General features: G+C 39.5%; 1 protein-coding gene across 1 annotated transcript in view; it reads right to left on the reverse strand.

Annotated features, from left to right (window-relative positions):
- The window catches only part of POLR3B (RNA polymerase III subunit B), an 82815-nt gene extending 66314 nt beyond the window's left edge, over positions 1 to 16501 (reverse strand). The window contains exons 1-9 of the mRNA XM_072870572.1: positions 16363 to 16501; positions 14969 to 15001; positions 12481 to 12537; positions 12332 to 12396; positions 11733 to 11808; positions 8394 to 8494; positions 4667 to 4758; positions 3329 to 3446; positions 2194 to 2302 (exon numbers count right to left, since the gene is read on the reverse strand). Coding sequence (XP_072726673.1) covers positions 2194 to 2302; positions 3329 to 3446; positions 4667 to 4758; positions 8394 to 8494; positions 11733 to 11808; positions 12332 to 12396; positions 12481 to 12537; positions 14969 to 15001; positions 16363 to 16434 — 723 coding nt within the window. The 5' untranslated portion in view covers positions 16435 to 16501. The remainder of the gene's footprint in view (positions 1 to 2193; positions 2303 to 3328; positions 3447 to 4666; positions 4759 to 8393; positions 8495 to 11732; positions 11809 to 12331; positions 12397 to 12480; positions 12538 to 14968; positions 15002 to 16362) is intronic.
- Between the last annotated feature and the right edge of the window lie 2124 nt (positions 16502 to 18625).

Here is an 18625-nt window from a genome sequence, read left to right on the forward strand (position 1 = left end):
GATCCCTAAGTTAGGGATTTTCCAGTTTCAGGGCTATAGCGTTTGTAACCTTGCTTCTAGTAGTTAAATACAACAAATACCACATTACAGCAATGCCTGAGAAAGAAAGATCAGAGGCTGGTGCCTGCCTAAGAATCCATTGAAAAGACTAGCTGGGATTTTTAGTTTCCAGCTGGAGACTCATCTAAAGTGGACAGAAGATCCCTGAAGTTCACATGTCATTAAAGGAAAGGTAAGGAAAATTACCACTCCTGAGTACAGTTAAGTGCTGGTCAAGAATGGAACATTCAGAATAGTTCAAGTTGGTGCAGCTGATTTGCTACCGGATTAAATCAATATAAATCTTTGAAAAGCACTACGGCCAAGAGCTTCTAACAACTGTTACCCCTTATTCAATAGATAAATGAAAAATTATGCAACCTTATCTAGAATATAAAAGATACATACAGGCAGGGGAATAATTATAGCAAGCATTGTCAGAAGATGATCAAATAGTCAGTACAATCCTGTTTAAAAAACCCCCAACAACCACCTCCTCAGACTTAATAACCCAGAGCAGTTACTCTTCTGTGAGCAGGTATTTATCTACACCAGCAGGGGGTGACAAAATGTAATAAAGGTCTGTAAGTGAAGGTGGAATCCAGCTGTTTGGTTAAGCACCACATTAACACTTTCCTGCAACAGAGAAGTTGTGACCTCAATCCTGACACTTTTATGTGCATTTCTGTCCACAAATAATTTCTCAGCCTCCTTTAACATTGGTCACTAAAAACAGATGATCTCCCCCAACTACTTGAAGAGATTAGCTTAATCAGAGATAACAGGCATTTGTTTCTCGAGTCTAACTCCAATTATTAAACTATTTTCGAGTACCAAACCCAAAGCAATTCCTACAAGAAAACCGATTCTTACAGCTCTCAATCAGAGAAAAGTCTGTAGTTGCCATCGCCAACAAATCAGCACTACTGGCAGAAACTGTTTGGATGCTGTGAGCAAGTGCTGCCCTCTCCTGGCAATTTCTTTCCTCGAGCGATTATCCTCTCCCCAAACCTTCTGTATTGTAAACCATCACAGTGAAGATGAAAAGGGAGCTATAGGATTTACTTCTATTGGTTGCTAGATCCAGTCAGAGGCATTTTTGTGCCCCAAGCCACGTTCCCTGTGAACAGTGCCTCCAAGACTGCCGCCCAGTTTCCTTCAGCACATGCACTGCACCAGGCTGCAAACCTACAGGCAGCAGCGAAGCCTACAGGACAGGAAGGAGCTACCAGCTGTTGGGAAGACAGGTCCTAGTCTAAGGCCTGGCCATGCCCTGCTGTCTTCTCCAGCAGATGGACAATGCATGTCCACCCACCACCTTTACTGGCTGTAGCCCATGTGCTCAATATCACAGATGGGCTGCCAGCCTGCTTCCAGTCCTGTTGCGCAGCTAGGGAGTAGTCATCGTTACGCCTTCAGTTGTGTGCACCCTTGAGTGAATTAAAATGAAAGAGAGAAGCAGAGGACGAAAGAAAGCAGTTCTGGCAGTTTCACAGGCAATGACGGACAAGGCACAACTGTCACCAGCTCAGCTGGCTGGGCAAATACTCCCCAGTTCTTGTCCAGAATCAGGGGTGGATGCCTCTCACAGCCCTTCATCAGTCCCACCAGAGATTGCTTCAAAGCTATGATGCCTGTCCATGCATTCACTGCACTGAATATACTGGTGAGTGTTCCTGAATCAGGCAGGGATTCTGAAGTATTCTGACTGAGGCCCCGGATATGAAACAAAGGGTATTGAGCTACTCAGCAGTCCAGAAGGTGGAGGTGGGGGCGGTGGGGACCAAAACCAGAAACAAAGACCCTTAAACACAAGTTTGTAATATAGCTCAAAACAAAAGAAATCAAAATCCTTCTGACTTTCTGTAGCAACAGGAGCACAGGCAGCAGTGCAGAGGGACCTTACAAAGCAGTAAGGGGGTAGCAGGCATTTGTCTTGGTACAGCAATGCTCTCCTTGCAGAAAAATGCAGCGCTTTTTCTCCTTTTTGCTGTAGAATAAGGATGATTTCCCAGGGGAAAAAAGCTTGCATTCTCTAAGCCCTGCCAAGTCCTTCTGTATGTATTAACTTCTGAGAGCTGCTGCCGATCTTCATTCTTGAGCTACAGCATAGCTTTTTTTTTTCTTTTTTTTCCAAACCAACAGTTGTATTACCTTAAATATGATAGCAATGGGAATATCTTCGGACAGAGTGTTGTGCCTCAGGTAGAATCTTCCTTGTTTCACAACCATATTTGTTCTGCTCTTCTTCTCATGAGTGGAACTGAAGTTAAAAAAAATATGTTATGTCCAACAGAAAGTTTGCACTGACACTCCCAGAATCTTCTGTACAAAACTTATCAAGCTTGAGCAATCTTTCAGCTGAATTAATGCCACTTTCTCCTCTTGTAAAAATTACATTAAAACAGTCAGACATCACCCCGTAACTCCAAGGTAATAGGGTATTATCACCTGTGATGGGGAAGGTCAATATTCAACTTAAGCAAGTAGAAGTCTGTACTTTTCAAAATCATCTTTGCATGCTTTTGTCATCGACTTGGATGTAACCAGCTAGGTCAAACTGTGCACAAGTATTGCGGCAACAACAGTAATGAGATAACAGTACTTTGTGTTGTACGTTTAACCTCATCTAAGCTTACTGTGGAACAGTAAAGGAGCTAGGAGAGATGTGTGAGGTGCCCCTGGAGAAGAAAAAACAGCCCTCACGCTGAACAGTGACAAGCACCATATTATACCAGCATGCAGCTTAAAAACAAAGCCAAAAGGCAAACAAAATATAAATAAATTCAGTCGAGGAGGAAAGGCCAAATTTAGACTACCTTGCCATTTTCAGTAATTTGTGTAGTACAAAAATATTTTATTTTTGTTTCCTTCTCAATGCCTTTAAAAGCTTTTACACCAATTTGATTTAGAGAGTCAGACAAAAGGTTACATCCAATTTCCACTGCAGTAACTTCATGTTACTTGCTGCAAAATGAGACCAAACACTATCAATTAGGAAGTGCACTTTGTTATGTTAAAAATTAGAACGTGCTTTTCCTAGTCTGGGATGAATCCTGAAGCATATGAGCACTCCCACTAATTTTTGTGGGAATACTGTACTAACTGATTTTGGGATTGATGTTTTAGCGTGAAAAATGACAGTACCAAGAGATGGGCATTGGATGTCTACAGCTTTTTCTCATTAAACTATACTAGGAAGAAGACTACACAGCTACTTCAACTACAACAGTGACCTTTTAAAGCTTTGGTTTTATCTCCTTTATGTAATCGCAGGCATTTACCATACCTGGTAACAGAAGCGCCAACTGTGCCTTTTCTATCAGCTTCCACAATGATTCTGTTTTTGGATAACTGCTCTTGAATAAGAATGACTTTCTCTACACCTTTAACAATGAAATAGCCACCTATTCAATAGAAAAGAAAGATTTTGCATGTCAATACCCTTGCACCTTACTGACCTCCTTCAATATGTCTTTGAATATAAATTATTAGAAAGTAAACAGTAAGTACACAAAGGGCAAAACAGGAGAGTAAATTCTCCCTTAAAAGAGTAAAGAACAAACTCTGTGTGGAATCTATAATAACTATGAAAATGTTCCACTAGACTAAACAGAAGTTTTACTAGGCTTACACATAGTATTTGGGATCTAAGACTTTAATTGGGAAGTACTCGGACAGCAAGAACTCACAGGCAGACCAAAAACTGCAAAGCTGTAAAAAACCCTAAACCTGTAAGATAACCATACTTATTAAAAGATGTTATGGAATTGTTAGTTCTACAAATTAGATAAAAATACTGCCTGTCAGAAGGGTATATCATAAGGACATCAAAAAAGAACTGGCCATTTCAGATGCTTGGTACCAAATAAAGAGAGTTAAGTCTTCTGTAATTACCAACTTGCTCTCTCCAGCACTCCAGGGAGGAATTTCTTTTGTATTACTTTTAAAAATGTATTTTTAATACCCCTGCTGTGTCTAAGACAATATTAGGAATCTTCACATGAGCCATGTTAGATTCCTCTCTTAAATTGTAGCTATCTATTAATGCTCCTCCAGCGCAGCACGTCATGTCACTGTATCTTGCCATCACAAGCAAGCACAGCGCAGATCCAGTGTGTGCTTCAAAGGCAGCAGATAAAAACCAAAGAAGTTGCTTGTTATAACCCTTCATCTCCTCTCTATGTGTCAAATATTATCATGTAACACTTTATTCTTGCTTTACAAAAGGCAACAAATGAGAGTTCCCACTCTGGAGGACACCATTATACTCTGCTCTCCCCTGACCCACTTCATTTTCATGAACGAACTCCACCTCTGTTCCCATATAACATTACTATATACACTTCTCTATAGCACAATACTATATACACCTCTCAACTTTTTCAAAATGTTGGTGTATTGTTTTTGTGGTTGAAAACTCTATCTGCAAATACAAAAAGTCCATGCTGTCAACCATTTGCTATTTTCAAAAGCCTACTGATTTCTTTTAGTTACAAGCATACACTTGAGAACTTCCCACAACGACTTCACAGTGGCAGGAAACATACCAATGGGGTATTTCTTTGCAAAAAAGATTTAAAACTAAAAGCACAGATGGGAAAAAAGAACATGAGTGCAAATGTACCTGGATCTAAAGGACATTCGTTAAGTTTGGCAAATTCTGCTGGAGTTTTCCCAGTAAGGACACAATTGGAACTACGAAGCATTATAGGCATTCTGCAAGAAAACCAGTTACACTTTTACTTGAGGTTCAGATAGAAAAATATGAATAGTCAAATTCAGAACAAAAAACATGCTGAACAAACTGGACAAAACATGTTTATGGTAATTAAAACACATGCAAGCTATGAACAACAGGTTTTTCCTTTAATCCCACCTTATTTCATTGAACATGTAGTTTGAAAAGAGAGACCTGAAATTGGACATCTACTGGCAGAAACTGTAGACTTCTGATTTGATTTTTATGCAGCTACTACAGGCATCCATGACAAGCACAGTCACCAAGGCCAATAATTACCAGTGCAAAGACTCCTGGTCCCCAAAAACAGTACAGTCTGCACTGAAGAGCATGCCATTGCAGATCCACTGTTACCAGTTTTAATTAGAAAAAGCTAGTTCAGATTTGATTTCCCACAAAGCAATCACACCTTATGGCTGCAGAGAGACAGTGCCTCTAATATATAACCTAGGCATGACGTTTCCCCAGCAGTGGCTCTCATTTCTCTGGTGTCTTAGCACAGAAGCCTGCAGCAAGCATTCTGTGAAGCAACATGAAGTGGTGGAAAAATATGCCAAGAAAATAAAAACAAATTATATGCTTAGGGAGGGGAAAAAAGCGAAACTAAGATGCACAGACTGGCTATAAGGCTAAACTTCTTCACCATGAGGACAGTCAAGCAGTGGAACAAGCTGCACGGAGAAGCTGGGCAGTCTCCATCCATGGAGGTCCTTCAGGACCTGACATGATAAAGCACTGAGCAACCCAGTCTGACCACAGAGCTGACCCCATTTTGAGCAGGAGGTTGTACTAGACACCTCCTGAGGTCTCTTCCAACTTGAATTATTCTATCATCCTGTGATGAAGATAGGAAATGTTCACATTCATTTGGTTTTGTGTGTTTACACTGCAGTCTTACTAGGAATTTGGCTTATTCAACAACTAACTAGCAATGATTTTGCAGTTGTTATTAAAAAGAGTACTTTTATAGTCAGCTTCATAATGTACCTTTTCACTCTCAGATTTTTCATTAAAACTTTTGAAAGACAGCATGTTTTACTTCTGAAGAAAAAGCTGCATTTTGCACAAAATAAAAACAGCTTATCACTACATCTACCAAAAGACCTCCATGCCCTTTAGTCTCTTCTACAAAAAAGTGGACTTTCGATCCAGTTTACAGAATTTCACTCTTTGGTGGATAGCCTTTGTAAGGTCAATGTTCCAGGTTTTTGCTAAGACATATTTTGACAAAATTTATACATGAGTTTACTCTGCAACTATTTGCAACCTCAGAGATATTTCATTCAAAATTACTCCAACAAAAATTAAGATTAGGCAGCTTTTGCTAACAAAGTTATATTTCTTTATTCAAATCTTATCAATTATTTGAATTTCTTGGCCATTTTCATATTTTTACATCTTAAAAGGAAACTGATGAACTGAAAATTCTGTATTTTTCAAGAGGATAAAAAGCTATCTTGTCACTACTGTGCTCTATACAGATAACCTACTTGCTTCAGTCATTTCACTGAGAAAGTGTTGCCTAGAGATAAGAAGCTTCATATGACAATCATAATCTTGTATCACACATGCGATAAGCCTAATGCATTGGTTATTTATATCAGAAACAGTAACCATTTGGCATAAGGAAAGTCAAAATGGAGCACGTAAATGCCATCACTGAAAACTCCAGTGAAACAGATGTCACCAAGTATCTATTTGTTATTTCACTTGCAAACAATAAAATATTTTGCAGCTAACACATCCTCCTTTTGAGGACAGAACCTAATTTTTTAAATATCTGAAGTTATCAGGAAGAACGGGAAGAAAATAAAAAAAAGAAAAAGGGAAAATAAAGGTATTGAATTTCTGTGCATAAAGACACAGAAAATGGGTACACTAATTTAGAATGCTATTAAACATTCAAAGGAAATTTTCCTTTTTAAAGACACAAAAATATTGCCCTGGGTTTTTTTGTTTCTAACACACACAGGTTATCAGTGACTCTGCCAAACAACAGAAATTCGAGAGGAAAGAACATACAGCTTTCCTGTCGCAGTCTGAACCGCATGTCAAACAAGAGCATTGTATATACTCAACTGGCAAAAGGTAAGCAGCATAATACTAGGGATGGATGAGGAAAATTATTTTCCATGGAAATAATAACTGGATATTAATGGTTTTTAACAGCAAAAAGACTTTTTGCATGTATGCCCTTAGAACCAGTCAGATGACATAACTTTATTTTTTAATAAAGAATATTTACTTTTTTTGCTGTGACCTTACTTCATAGGAGAAAGAGAAGAATTTACAGGAACAGGCCTTAACGTAAGATGCAACATACTACTGCTGTGCTGTAATTTAGTCTCTTCCAGTATATTACGAATGCTTTACAAGTCTCCTTCACCCCATTATTTTTTTTTTAAGAGAGATGTAGACAAATGCCTAGACTAGTTTTTGTTGTGCTTCTTTTAGCTGTAACTTATCCTTTAAAGTACTGTCTTCTGTATACAAATTGATAACATATTTTGGTGAAAATGCACATTTACTTGAACTTTTTCCTTTGCCTATAGCACACACCATGAAATAATTCAAAGGACTCAAATTTAGACGGTCTTTTAAAAACTTTTCTTTTCTTAAGAAATTACTTAGAACAATAAATTGTTATTACAGCTACAGAAGCTTGGTTTTGTAAATGCATTACTGTGTATCATGTTCTATTGACAGAGTTAGAGTATTTTTTTTTTTTTATATGAAAGCTTAAAATTTCACTACAAAAAGTGTAGCTCCTTAAGTATCTACCTTCTCTTTCCTGCCAGTATTCCACCTTTGGTAAGATGCACAGTCACACAGTAAATCTCTGTAAGGCACTGACCTTTAAAGCCAGCAGGGTTGGTCTTTAAGAAACCTTGTCTACCAAAGACAGACATCTTTACTGCCTTTAAAATGGAATTTTGCTTTCAATAAATGCTAGAACTGCCAGGTATTTTGCCTTTTTGGTATGGTTAAGAGCTTGTTTTTCTCCCTAAGGCACATTATTTTTTCTTTAATAAATAAGATGTCCTTCACAATGCTAATAACTTCAAGTCATTTGACAGCCTTTAGAAAAACAAAACCATTAAAAAATCCTCAACATTTCTGCACGAAGCTCAACCTTGTCTCTACAAAACCAATTTTAAAGGAGAGGTTAACCTTGTACAGCAGGACTAATGCTCACTTTACTGGTTTTACCATCCACCTTCCACAGACATATCTCTACATATTATGTATGAAAGACTGAGTAATTTGGCTACAAAGCAAACATGATTATTTTCATTTTGCAATAAAGCGACTTGCAGCTCCAGTATTCTTTCACATATTTCCTTCTTTGGTTTTATATCAATACAAACATAGACAACATCCATCCTTATATCCGTCCTTCTTTGGAAGGAGACAGATTTCCAGAAGCTTTTGCAAAACAAAATCTTAGAACCTAACAATCACATCCTGTACAGCTGTTCATCAAGAGTTGCCTGCTCACTGTTTCTTTTAACAAAGAAGCAAGGTTAGCCGATATTTATTTTGCAGTAAAAACTCTTCCCAACGCAGCAGCAAATGAAAACTAATACCAGAAGCTTGACATACGGTATCTTACCTGCCAATGGGTAATGCATTGCGTATGATCCTCTGGCTACCTCGTGTATATTCAATATCCACTGTTATCGGGGCAGAATAAGTCATGTCTCTCAGGCGGCACTAAAAGGAGAACAGTCACGTGGTTAGATGTTGGCTTAGAAGCTGAAATGTCTCTCTTAAAACATCCCGTGTTTGCCCTGTCTCCTGTAAGTCCGCACAAAGGAATCAAGCAAAGCAAAGCTTGACCAAGGTCTTCATGGTACCTGGACTATGTTTGACAGAGCCTCCTGTTTAAAACAAAACAAAAAAAACCCCAAATATAATTATTGTGATGTTTCAAAAGCAGCCAGAGGATCTGTCTTCACAGGACAGCACTGCAGAGCATAACTTCTAAACTGTTTAATTAAACAAACAAGCCTCATCAGCAGAGCTGACACAAAGACCATACTATGCCATAGGCTCTGAGAGCAGTGCTCAGCTCAGGCACATTTCTATATGAAGACTCTCAACAGCTGAAGAGTTGTGCTGTTATATGAAGTTTGATAGAAGGGAAACACAAGAGAGTAAGAGAGACACTGTGCAACCTTATTAATAGAATGAGCAAATCTCACTGTATGGTACCATTTCTAAAGATGACTTCCAGAAGGCTCACTACAGTATCACTTCCTGTAAAGATTCCCAGAATTTGTTTGCAAATTCCTCAGACAGCAAGAGAAGCAGCATATACATATCTAGGACATTATATAGCTCAAGGCTCATTAATTTCTAATCCGGTCTTTCTGGTCTGCTCTTCCCAACCTCACTCTATGACTATGTTGCCAGCCCTTAAGGTATTGCGTATCTTCATGCACGACAAGGTTTACTGCATTTGCTGAATACAACAGAGCAACTCACAGCAGGTCATTCGTGACCTCACTGAGCATCTATACCTTTGAGCTCCAGGATTATAGGTTTATCAGTATTCAGACTTGTACATTTATGGTTCTATAGTCTTTCAGTGTATTGATTATACATTAATAAAAGGCAATTAAGATTGCACTGTGCATTGAAGATGCAACTGTATGGAAAAATATGCTTCAAGAATCATTGCAAACTGGATGCTCCTTCTCTTCACATTAAAAAGTTAACCACTTCTCTAGTAATAAAATACTGATGTGCACCAGCAGTTTTCAAGCTGTGACTTGTAGGAAACTAGGTCCCCTTGTGCTCCCAGCAATTTCATAGAATTTAAAAGTAACTGCAAATATTTCAATTTTCTAATTACTTTAAATTTATCTATAACAATAGTTCATGAAACTCCTGTAAGAACTGCATGTGAAGGAGAGTTAGACAACTTCATTGGTATTACTTGGAGAAAAAAAGGCTTTGGGATTCTTTGAGTGTGCTTTGTCCACACAAGACACAGATATAAAATAAGAATTACACAGTGCAATATTCCAGCACTTGTATTTTTATATCACCTTCCTTGAGGTAACTTCTCCTTACAGTAGACACCTAGAGGTAAGACAGGCATGACTTGATCTTCAAGGACAAAAACTCCCAAATTTGGTTGAAAATAGGTAAAATACTCAGACCCTTATGAAAATCTGATCATTTTAGGTGTCTTTGGGAAGGAATTTTATAAGCCTCTAACAGAGAAATGTAATGACATACTCCTAAGTATCCAATCTTTTTGTTTTGTTTGTTTGTTTTTTTTAAATTGCACCCCTGGTTTAACCTGATCAGCAACCTATTTAAGAAATAACTATGGCCTTCACATGTGTATAACACACTGAAAAAAAAAAGAGAAATGATGCACTAGCATTAAGCATCAAGGAGGATATATCTGAGATGCAAGAGTAGGTTATTCTAAATTCAAGGTCAATATGCTCTATGAAGCATTTATTTTGCGCTCTTCTGCATGTACAGTCACTTTAGTTATAAAGTAAGCAAGCATTCCAATACCTGGATTCCTGGATATGAGTTGTTGGCCATGAACAATTTTTTACATGCAATTTCATTTATATATAAAAAATCTTTTCCGTTGCATTTTGTGCACGTTCATATCTACTGATCTAACGTTAGCTACACATTTGTGAGATGCATGAGCTGTCCTGTATTACATCTAATTGCACTGTTGATGGCTGAGTTATTTGCCTTTCTTAAAATCTTTCCATCAAACTAAATGAGATTTGAGTCAGGTCACTGGAGACAGAAACGTGGCTATGCACAAGAGGCAACCACTAGATTTTTTTTATTTTTTATTTTTTATTTTTTACAGAATTTCTCCAAAGCACAGAATGTATTTTATGATAAAGTGTGCCACATATACTACATGAAAAAAAAACAATCCAACTTCAAGTATCAAGTGTATATAGCAAGGAAAAAAGCATCTGATATGTGAACTGATTTATTAGGTTGACAACAGGTTGTGTGGAGGTAAATGAGTGCAAGTTCCAAGCTCAGTTCCCGTTCTGAGGCCAAAAAGAGGTTGTCAGTACCTCTGTCGCAGTGGTATAAATCTCAAAGCACAGCAGCAGAAGAGGAATACTTTGTTCCTGAGCAATCTCTGAAGGGAACTGAACGGCTTTAGATAGCTGGAAGCAATCCTAAAAGGTCCAAACCTTATCTTAGTTTATGGCTTGCTTATATGTATAGAAGCTACCTTATATCCTGCCAAAAGCAACAGACTCTCTGATTTCAGTCACAGCAGCATTTGCTCTCCAACATGCATCTTTATTCCAGAAGTACACAATCCATTTGTTAACCTCCATGCTCACAGCAGTGCAAAGAAGTTAAATATACTCCCCATAAGACTAATGTTCTTTTGCAGTTTCTTATAATTTTATCAACTTCTATCTGTTTCTGCTCAAAGTTTCCATGTTTGTTCTCTGACTCAGACTTAAAAACTATGAGCAAAAAATCAGAGGTACGTTCCCTAAGAAGACTGGGAGGGAAAGGGAGACTGAAGTGACCTATGGTGCAGACAGTAGCAAGGCTAATATTAAAAAGGAGTTCATAAAAACATCCAAGAACACTACATTGTAGTGTGAGGACTTCAGCTCTGTCATAAGGAGAGCCACAAGATTAATCAAGAGAAGTACTTTTCACTACTTTCATGGAAACCCACTCAAATACAGCTACCATGGAACACTGAATACAGCTATTCACACACGTCAGGAAAAAAAAAAATTAAAAATCAAATTAAAAAAATTTATTACACGATTTTTAAATCTGAGGCTTCTTTCTACAGTGATGGTGGCATGCATTGTATCACCTAACGTAGCACGCACGTACTCAAAGTAAAGTTATATGCAGCTACTACCCAAGACATTCCCAAGATCAAACAAACAAACAAGACAGATGCAAACATTAATACCTCATGAGGTGATACAGGTCGTGTCACATTGAAGCTTTCTTCCACATCTGGAGTACCCACATAAATATTGAGGTATCTGTAATACAACCAGTTCCAAAATGAGGAATGAGCCAAATATTTTTCAGGCGACATGAAGGAAGCAGAACCCTACATATACTGAAAAATGAAGTTACTCTGATGAACGTAGGTTGATTAATAATGAGCAATGATTCTTCTCACAATAACTCATTGTATTTGAGCTGCGTCCTAATTAGTTAAAATTTAAACTGCACCTGCAATAAACCCCAAGTTACCTTTGCAAATAGACAAAAAGAAACTTCTATCTGTCATCCGAGACCACTAAATTACAGAAAAATGGTGACATAAGGTATTGTTAACAGCTGGCTATTAAGTCTGCTTCACATGATTATTCTTTAAATCTTCCCATCTTTCAATGTTCCAAATAAGAGATAAGTCATGGAAAATACTCTCTTGATTTATACCTACACAGATGCCTATAAACATTTTATAGCCAATAACAAACCCATGAGATACTACGCATGCTACAACTGATATGGAAACCCATGTTACTACTGATATGGAAATCATTTCATGCTTACTTCAAGTACCACATTGGGTCAGCATCACTTGTAACTTTTTCATTAGCCTTCATGATTTTCTTTATCTAGAGAGGAAAAAAGAAATAAAATAGAATCATGTGCCTTTTCTGAGTACTAAGAGCTGCTCTCTTCCCACCAAGAAAGCATACCTCTACATTGATGAAATAGTTGAATGAGTCTATGTGCTGCTTGACAAGTCCTTTCACCTGGAAAATACATGCATGCAGCAAATAAAATTAGCTTCAATAACATTAATCATAAAAGGCAGAAATTAAGATATAAGCATTTATAAGTGCTTTTGGATCAGTGCTAAATTCTTTCAGTTGACAAACTTCTGAGAAGTGCCTGGACGATTGGTCTGGTTCTACACTGTACATTTCCAGGTTTACAACAGAGCTGCCATTGTTCTTTGAGTCAGAAAAGTAGTTCGGTAACTGTACAAAGTAAACACCCAATAGACTTTCATATAATAGAAATTAACATAGACAAACAAGAGCCATTGCAAGTCAAAATATTTGATCAGTTTGCCATTATTTTGAAATTATTTTAATCATTTATAGTATAACTAACGATGTGTACTACTTGAGAAAGAAGTTGTCTGCACCCTAACAAGAGCAGCTGACATAAAGAAGAATGAGAGGGAGGGCCAATGAGACAGGGGAGACGGAACAGAAGTGGGGTGTGAATGAGAGAAGTCAATAAGCAAGGAAACAGTCACAGGAGGGCAAGGCACTCATAAGAAATCTGAGTTTGATTTGTAGGCAGGAAGAGAGAGAACATGCCCAGGGGTAATATCACACAGAATAAACAGTATCCCGTTCCCCCAGGTAATGAGTTGATACAGTACATTTCAAGGAGTTAAGTTTAAGGCATTTTGAGCAATCAAAAGAAGGGGGATTATACTAAGTAAAATGATCAAAGAAAAAAAGGTTTTGGCTTGAAGGAATACTAAGAGAAGAATTCATTTTGCTAATAGATTGGCATTTGCAGAAATAAAAGGTGTAACTATCCTAACTACAGTGCAAAATCCAGCCTTGAAAAGGAAAGAGTGCTAGCTTATAGACACACTTATGCTTACATGCTCACAGAGGGCTTTAAGCTTTGAAACATCCCATGACAACTAACATGTTACAAGACTTAAAACTTCATACAGAAAACAGATGCATTTACATAGTTTGCATGATAGGCAACAGTTCATTCTGAAATTATTAGAAAGAAATGGGAAGCTTAGAATGACAAATCCAGCCGCTCAGTGAAGCCTCCATGCATTAAGACAAAGGAGGAATGACTCCAGAGCAAAAGTCTTTAGATAAGAGTTTCCCTAATTTACAAAAACATTGCACATTACACGATACAGGCAAGAAAATCTTATGGATTTATTAGTGCCTAGAAATCAGGCTGCTTGTTCTTTCCATTTTTTTATGAGGCAATATCAACAGCTTTATTGAAAGAAAACACTATGGACACTACAATGCACATGGCTTTGTGTAACTGTATCACTGCTGGCATAAACAAACCAACATGCAATAGAAAGGCCAGACCACCATCAGCAGCCCTAGAGTAAAGGGCTTACTGGCTGGAAATAATGTGGGATGGATACACTTGGCACAAAGCACACAGTAAACTGCACCTCACAATCAGCAGCCCTCCCTTTTTCACAGTCTCAAGAATTCAGACAATATCACTAGCTCAAGCTTGTAATGGAAGTTCATGTGGTTGCTAGGAGAGACGCAGAAACAGGATTCATTGGGGCCCTGAAGCATCTTCACAGCCCTGAACCAAAGTGAAAACATACACCATCCCTAACTGACTTCTGAACTTTGTTTTCCTGCCAGGATCAAACACTCAAGGGTGCAACAAAAAGAGAAGTGTGGGTATTGAAACTGGGAAGGAAAAGAATTAACAAAGTGAGGCTGAAAAGAACCTTGCTGAAGTGGGCAACGTTTCCGAAGACTGATAAGAGGTAGCTGCAATTCCCTGAAGGTACCTATGCACGTCACAGACTTTACCTGCCATCTTTATGATACAATTTTCATTACTGCCTTTCTCCTTCTTCGCTTCCAACTGTTTGTTAGTCCTGTTATTATATCCAATGGCATTTTATATAGAACTGTGCCTTCAACTAATACCAGATTATATGAGTAGCACTGAAACTAAGACACTCGTAGTCTTTGAGTTCAGTCAAGCTCAGACTTCATGAGGGAAGATATATATATTCAAGCCTTTGCAGAATCCAGATCTGTGATTATGCTTCCTGTGACAAACACAACTACAAACCTAACATCAGTCTTATATAGGGTGAATGGGTCTCTGAGTGAATAGGGTCTCCGAGTGCCAGTAAAGAGTAAAATAATCTGGACACATTACACATACACATTGTTCAATGAGAACAGCCATACAAATATCCAAACCTCTGAAAGGATGCCTCCACAAATTAAATCTGTAAATTAATCAAGAAACCAATCTATGTAACCAGTTTATCTGTAATTGCATGGAACTAAAAAAAAAAAAATTTGCAAAATCCACACAGAAGGTGAGGACAGGTATTCTGGAAAACAGCAAAAGCTAGAAGAGGGGAATGTACAGTTAGAAAGGAGACCAAGCATTCATGCCATGAAATAAGTGCATAACACTAACCTTTAGAAATGCTGGAAGAAGTCTCCATTTTTCCTGAAAACAAAAAACAGTTTGAAATACCTTTCCAAAGAGTGACCAAACATCTAAGATGCTTGAGCTTTTTTGGGGTTTTTTAAATTATTATTATTATTAAACAGTAATATTATTTAAAATCAGACCCATTTAGAAAAAAAAGACTGTCCAAAGCCAACCTAGATGAGTAAAAGCAAAACAGGGAGATTACTTGGATCATCTTAATAAGCCATATGTGCTATGCAATATTTATTCAGGACGCAATGGGACATTGTCTTTTAGAAAAGCAACTTATGGGAGAATATATATTTCTTAGAAGATTCCTTACTACCATGTCCTCATTTAAGAACAACTAACTTTTTTTTTTTGTCCTGTTAACACTGTAAATTATATTCCTGGCAAGGGAAGACTTGCTAAAACTTTTACTTTATAGCAAGAATCTCAGTCCTGGGAGCAGCACTTGCAGACATGAGTCTTGTAAAACCTACCAGTACCCTAACTCCTACAAAGATTTAGCAAAACTATGTAAACAAGGTACTGACAAATGTAAGTATATCAAAGTTCCTACAAACTTTTCCTCATTGCTATTCTTCGATGATCACAGGGAACATCACCTTACATCAGCCCCACCTTCCCCCCCATGGCATGGGGAGCCCACACAAGATTTGGGATGAGATGCAGGTGGCGGGCAAAGGTGAGTAGGACCAGACAGCACAGAATGAGGCGGCATCACTCACTTCCAGAAGAGAGTATACTATAATATTCACAGAGCATCAGCACCTCATAATTTTAGTTTGACATTCAGCATTTAGAAGTACATGACAATGCTGTAGTTCTGGTGTAACGTTGCGCCTCACGGTGCAGGAGCACGTAGAGCAATTCATGGCAAAACACAGCACAAGGCTCTTGGGCTCCATTTCTGATGTGCTCTTTCTACACAAAAAGGCCAGTCCACCCAAAGAGACCTGAAACACGGCCTTCATCTCCTCCCTCTCCCCACGCGAGGCAATTAGCAAACTTTAAAGGAACTGCCGCTGAGGGCAGAAACCTCTTTGCTCGTGTTTGCAGGATACAGGCCGGGCAAACGCAAGGGACGGAGACCGCACCTCAGCAGGCCGCGCTCGGGTTCATGAGGAACTGCCCGCGGGCAGCCCGGGGCAGAGACCCCCTCGCCGAGATGCTGCGCATGCGCTGTAGACCCCCCCGGCGCCCACCGGCGCAGGCAGGTAGGGAACTCTGCGCATGCGCGCAGAGGTGGTCTCCTTCCACTTCACCTCACCCCAGCCCAGCCCAGCCCAGCCCAGCCCAGCTCCCTCCGGGAGGGCCCGAGGCGTGCCGCCCCTTCCCCAACAGCCGGCCGGTCCCCGCTGCCGCCCGCTGACCTCCACCGTATTCACAGGAGCCGCCGCTTGCTCCGGAGTTAGGGCCCCCAGCTCCGTGGCCAGCGCCTCCATCACCAGCCCGGCAGAGAAGCCACAGCGGAGGCTGACGGCGAGGGACCTGCGGTGTAGCAGCCAAACGCGTCCTCCCGCCGCACCGGCGCGGCGCCTGAAGGTTCCGGGGCCCTGGAGCCCTGGTGGGGGGTGAGTGCAGAGACACACAGACACAGACAGACAGACCCACCCAGCCACCCCCCGCCGGCAGCTGAAGGCCCAGGAGCAGGCAAGCGGAGGTGACAGAGGAGGGCACAGAGCAATGAGGATACAAACTGATTTTTTACAATTTTTAGCATGCAAAGCAACGTGGAGCATAAGCTTTTAGCATTATTATTGTCTTTTTCCGATCTTAGTGTTGAATGCTGTAGCTGGATCACCTACAAACTGACTTTTTTTTTTTTCTTTGCAAGCGTCGGTGCTATAGAGACACCAAAATCCCAAATAGGGGACTATTCATCTTCCCCAGTTTAAGATTAAACAAGAAACGTTAGTGATCTTTGCAAATTCCTGTGGCAGTAAGTTTTTGCCAGTTCACACGTAATAATTGCTAAGTATGTTTTAAAAGCAGAGTGTGAAAACAGTACTTATGCACATCTGTTCTGGCTCAGATTCTGCATGAATAAAGTTCACTGAGTTTGGTCTGGGCTCCATGCATCTCGGACGTGAAGGCCCAGGTTAAACATGAGAGTAGCAACATTTCAGACCACTTCCATTTAGTTTCCTGCCTAAAGCAGACAGTCAGCCTGGAGAGTTTGTTTAATACATGGCAATCCTACAACATCCTGCACGGCCTTCCATCTAACTAGCTACATGCTCACCAAGCAACTATTTCAGTCTGATGACCCATTACCCTGCGACCTGGTCTGTTAGCCATGGTTAGTATGTAATCGGAAATCATGGTTACTTCCACAATAGAAAACTATCATAAATTAAAAGCAGGAGTTAGAGGATTAGGAGTTCCTTCTTACCTTTCTAAACCAAGCACCTATTAGAGTTGGTTAAGTTCTTTGCCCATTTTTTTTAATTATCATTTACAGGAAACCTAAGCTCTATCAGACAGCACAAGCTTTCAGCTATATGTTTACTCCAAACTGGGGGAAAAAAAAGAAAAAAAGGTGTTTATTAGAAGCAAATTTTTCTGATTTTACAGATTTGAAAATTCAGTACTGTGTGTTTTTCAGGTATTCTTTAGTGTAACTTTGCCTTGGGGCTATTGTAAATTGTTCACAGAGGGATTTAAAAAAGTCAGGGATTAAAAAAGATCAAAATCCAGGCATGACTGAGTGGTAGTCATTTTAGAAATACCAAAAGTTCAAGAAACATCATGTTTTCAGCATTTTCTCAGTGCATTTCACCCAGACACATGCAGTGCAGCTAGCACTTCAAGACTGGCTGAATTGTGCAGTTATTCTGCATAATGCTACTAAAAGGGGAGGAATATGGAGCCATCGGTCACCTTTAATTAAAAATCACAGAAGGAAAAAAGAATATCCATCAGCTACATGTTGTCCAATTCTCCTGCAACCAAAAAACTTTTAATAGTGCCGGATTCTGGGCAAGGTGTTCCACAGCTTATCTACACATTGTTGTGAATAAAACCGTTCAGTTGTTTTAAACTGACCACCTTTCTTCAATGCTCCTTGTTCTTGCAGCCAAAAAGACAGCAAACAACTCTTACTCTCCTGTCTTTATTGCCACTCACCACTCTGGAGATCTGGCATAGCTCTCCCCCCGCCAACATCTTCCAGTCTGGAGACTCCTATCTATTTAATCATTCCCAAGAGCGGAGCTATGATCAAGTATACAAATCACCTTTGTGGTGGGTTGACCCTGGCTGGATGCCAGGTGCCCACCAAAGCCGCTCTATCCCTTCCCCTCCTCAGATAGACAGGGGAGAGAAAATACAACGAAAGGCTCGTGGGTCGAGGTATGGACAGGGAGGTCACTCAGCAATTACCATCACAAGCAAAACAGACTCAACTCAGGGAAATAAATTTAATTTATTACCAATCAAATCAGAGTAGGGTAATGAGAAATAAACCCAAATCTTAAAACACCCACCCCTCCCTTCTTCCCAGGCTCAACTTTATTGCCAATTTTTCTACCCCTTCTTGCTTGAGCGGCACAGGGAGACGGGGAATGGGGGTTGCAGCCAGTTCATCACAGGTTGTCTCTGCCACTCCTGCCTCCCCAGCGGAAGGACTCCTCA

The sequence above is a fragment of the Ciconia boyciana genome, chromosome 1, assembly GCF_034638445.1.
Source record: "Ciconia boyciana chromosome 1, ASM3463844v1, whole genome shotgun sequence".
Lineage (NCBI taxonomy): Eukaryota > Metazoa > Chordata > Aves > Ciconiiformes > Ciconiidae > Ciconia > Ciconia boyciana.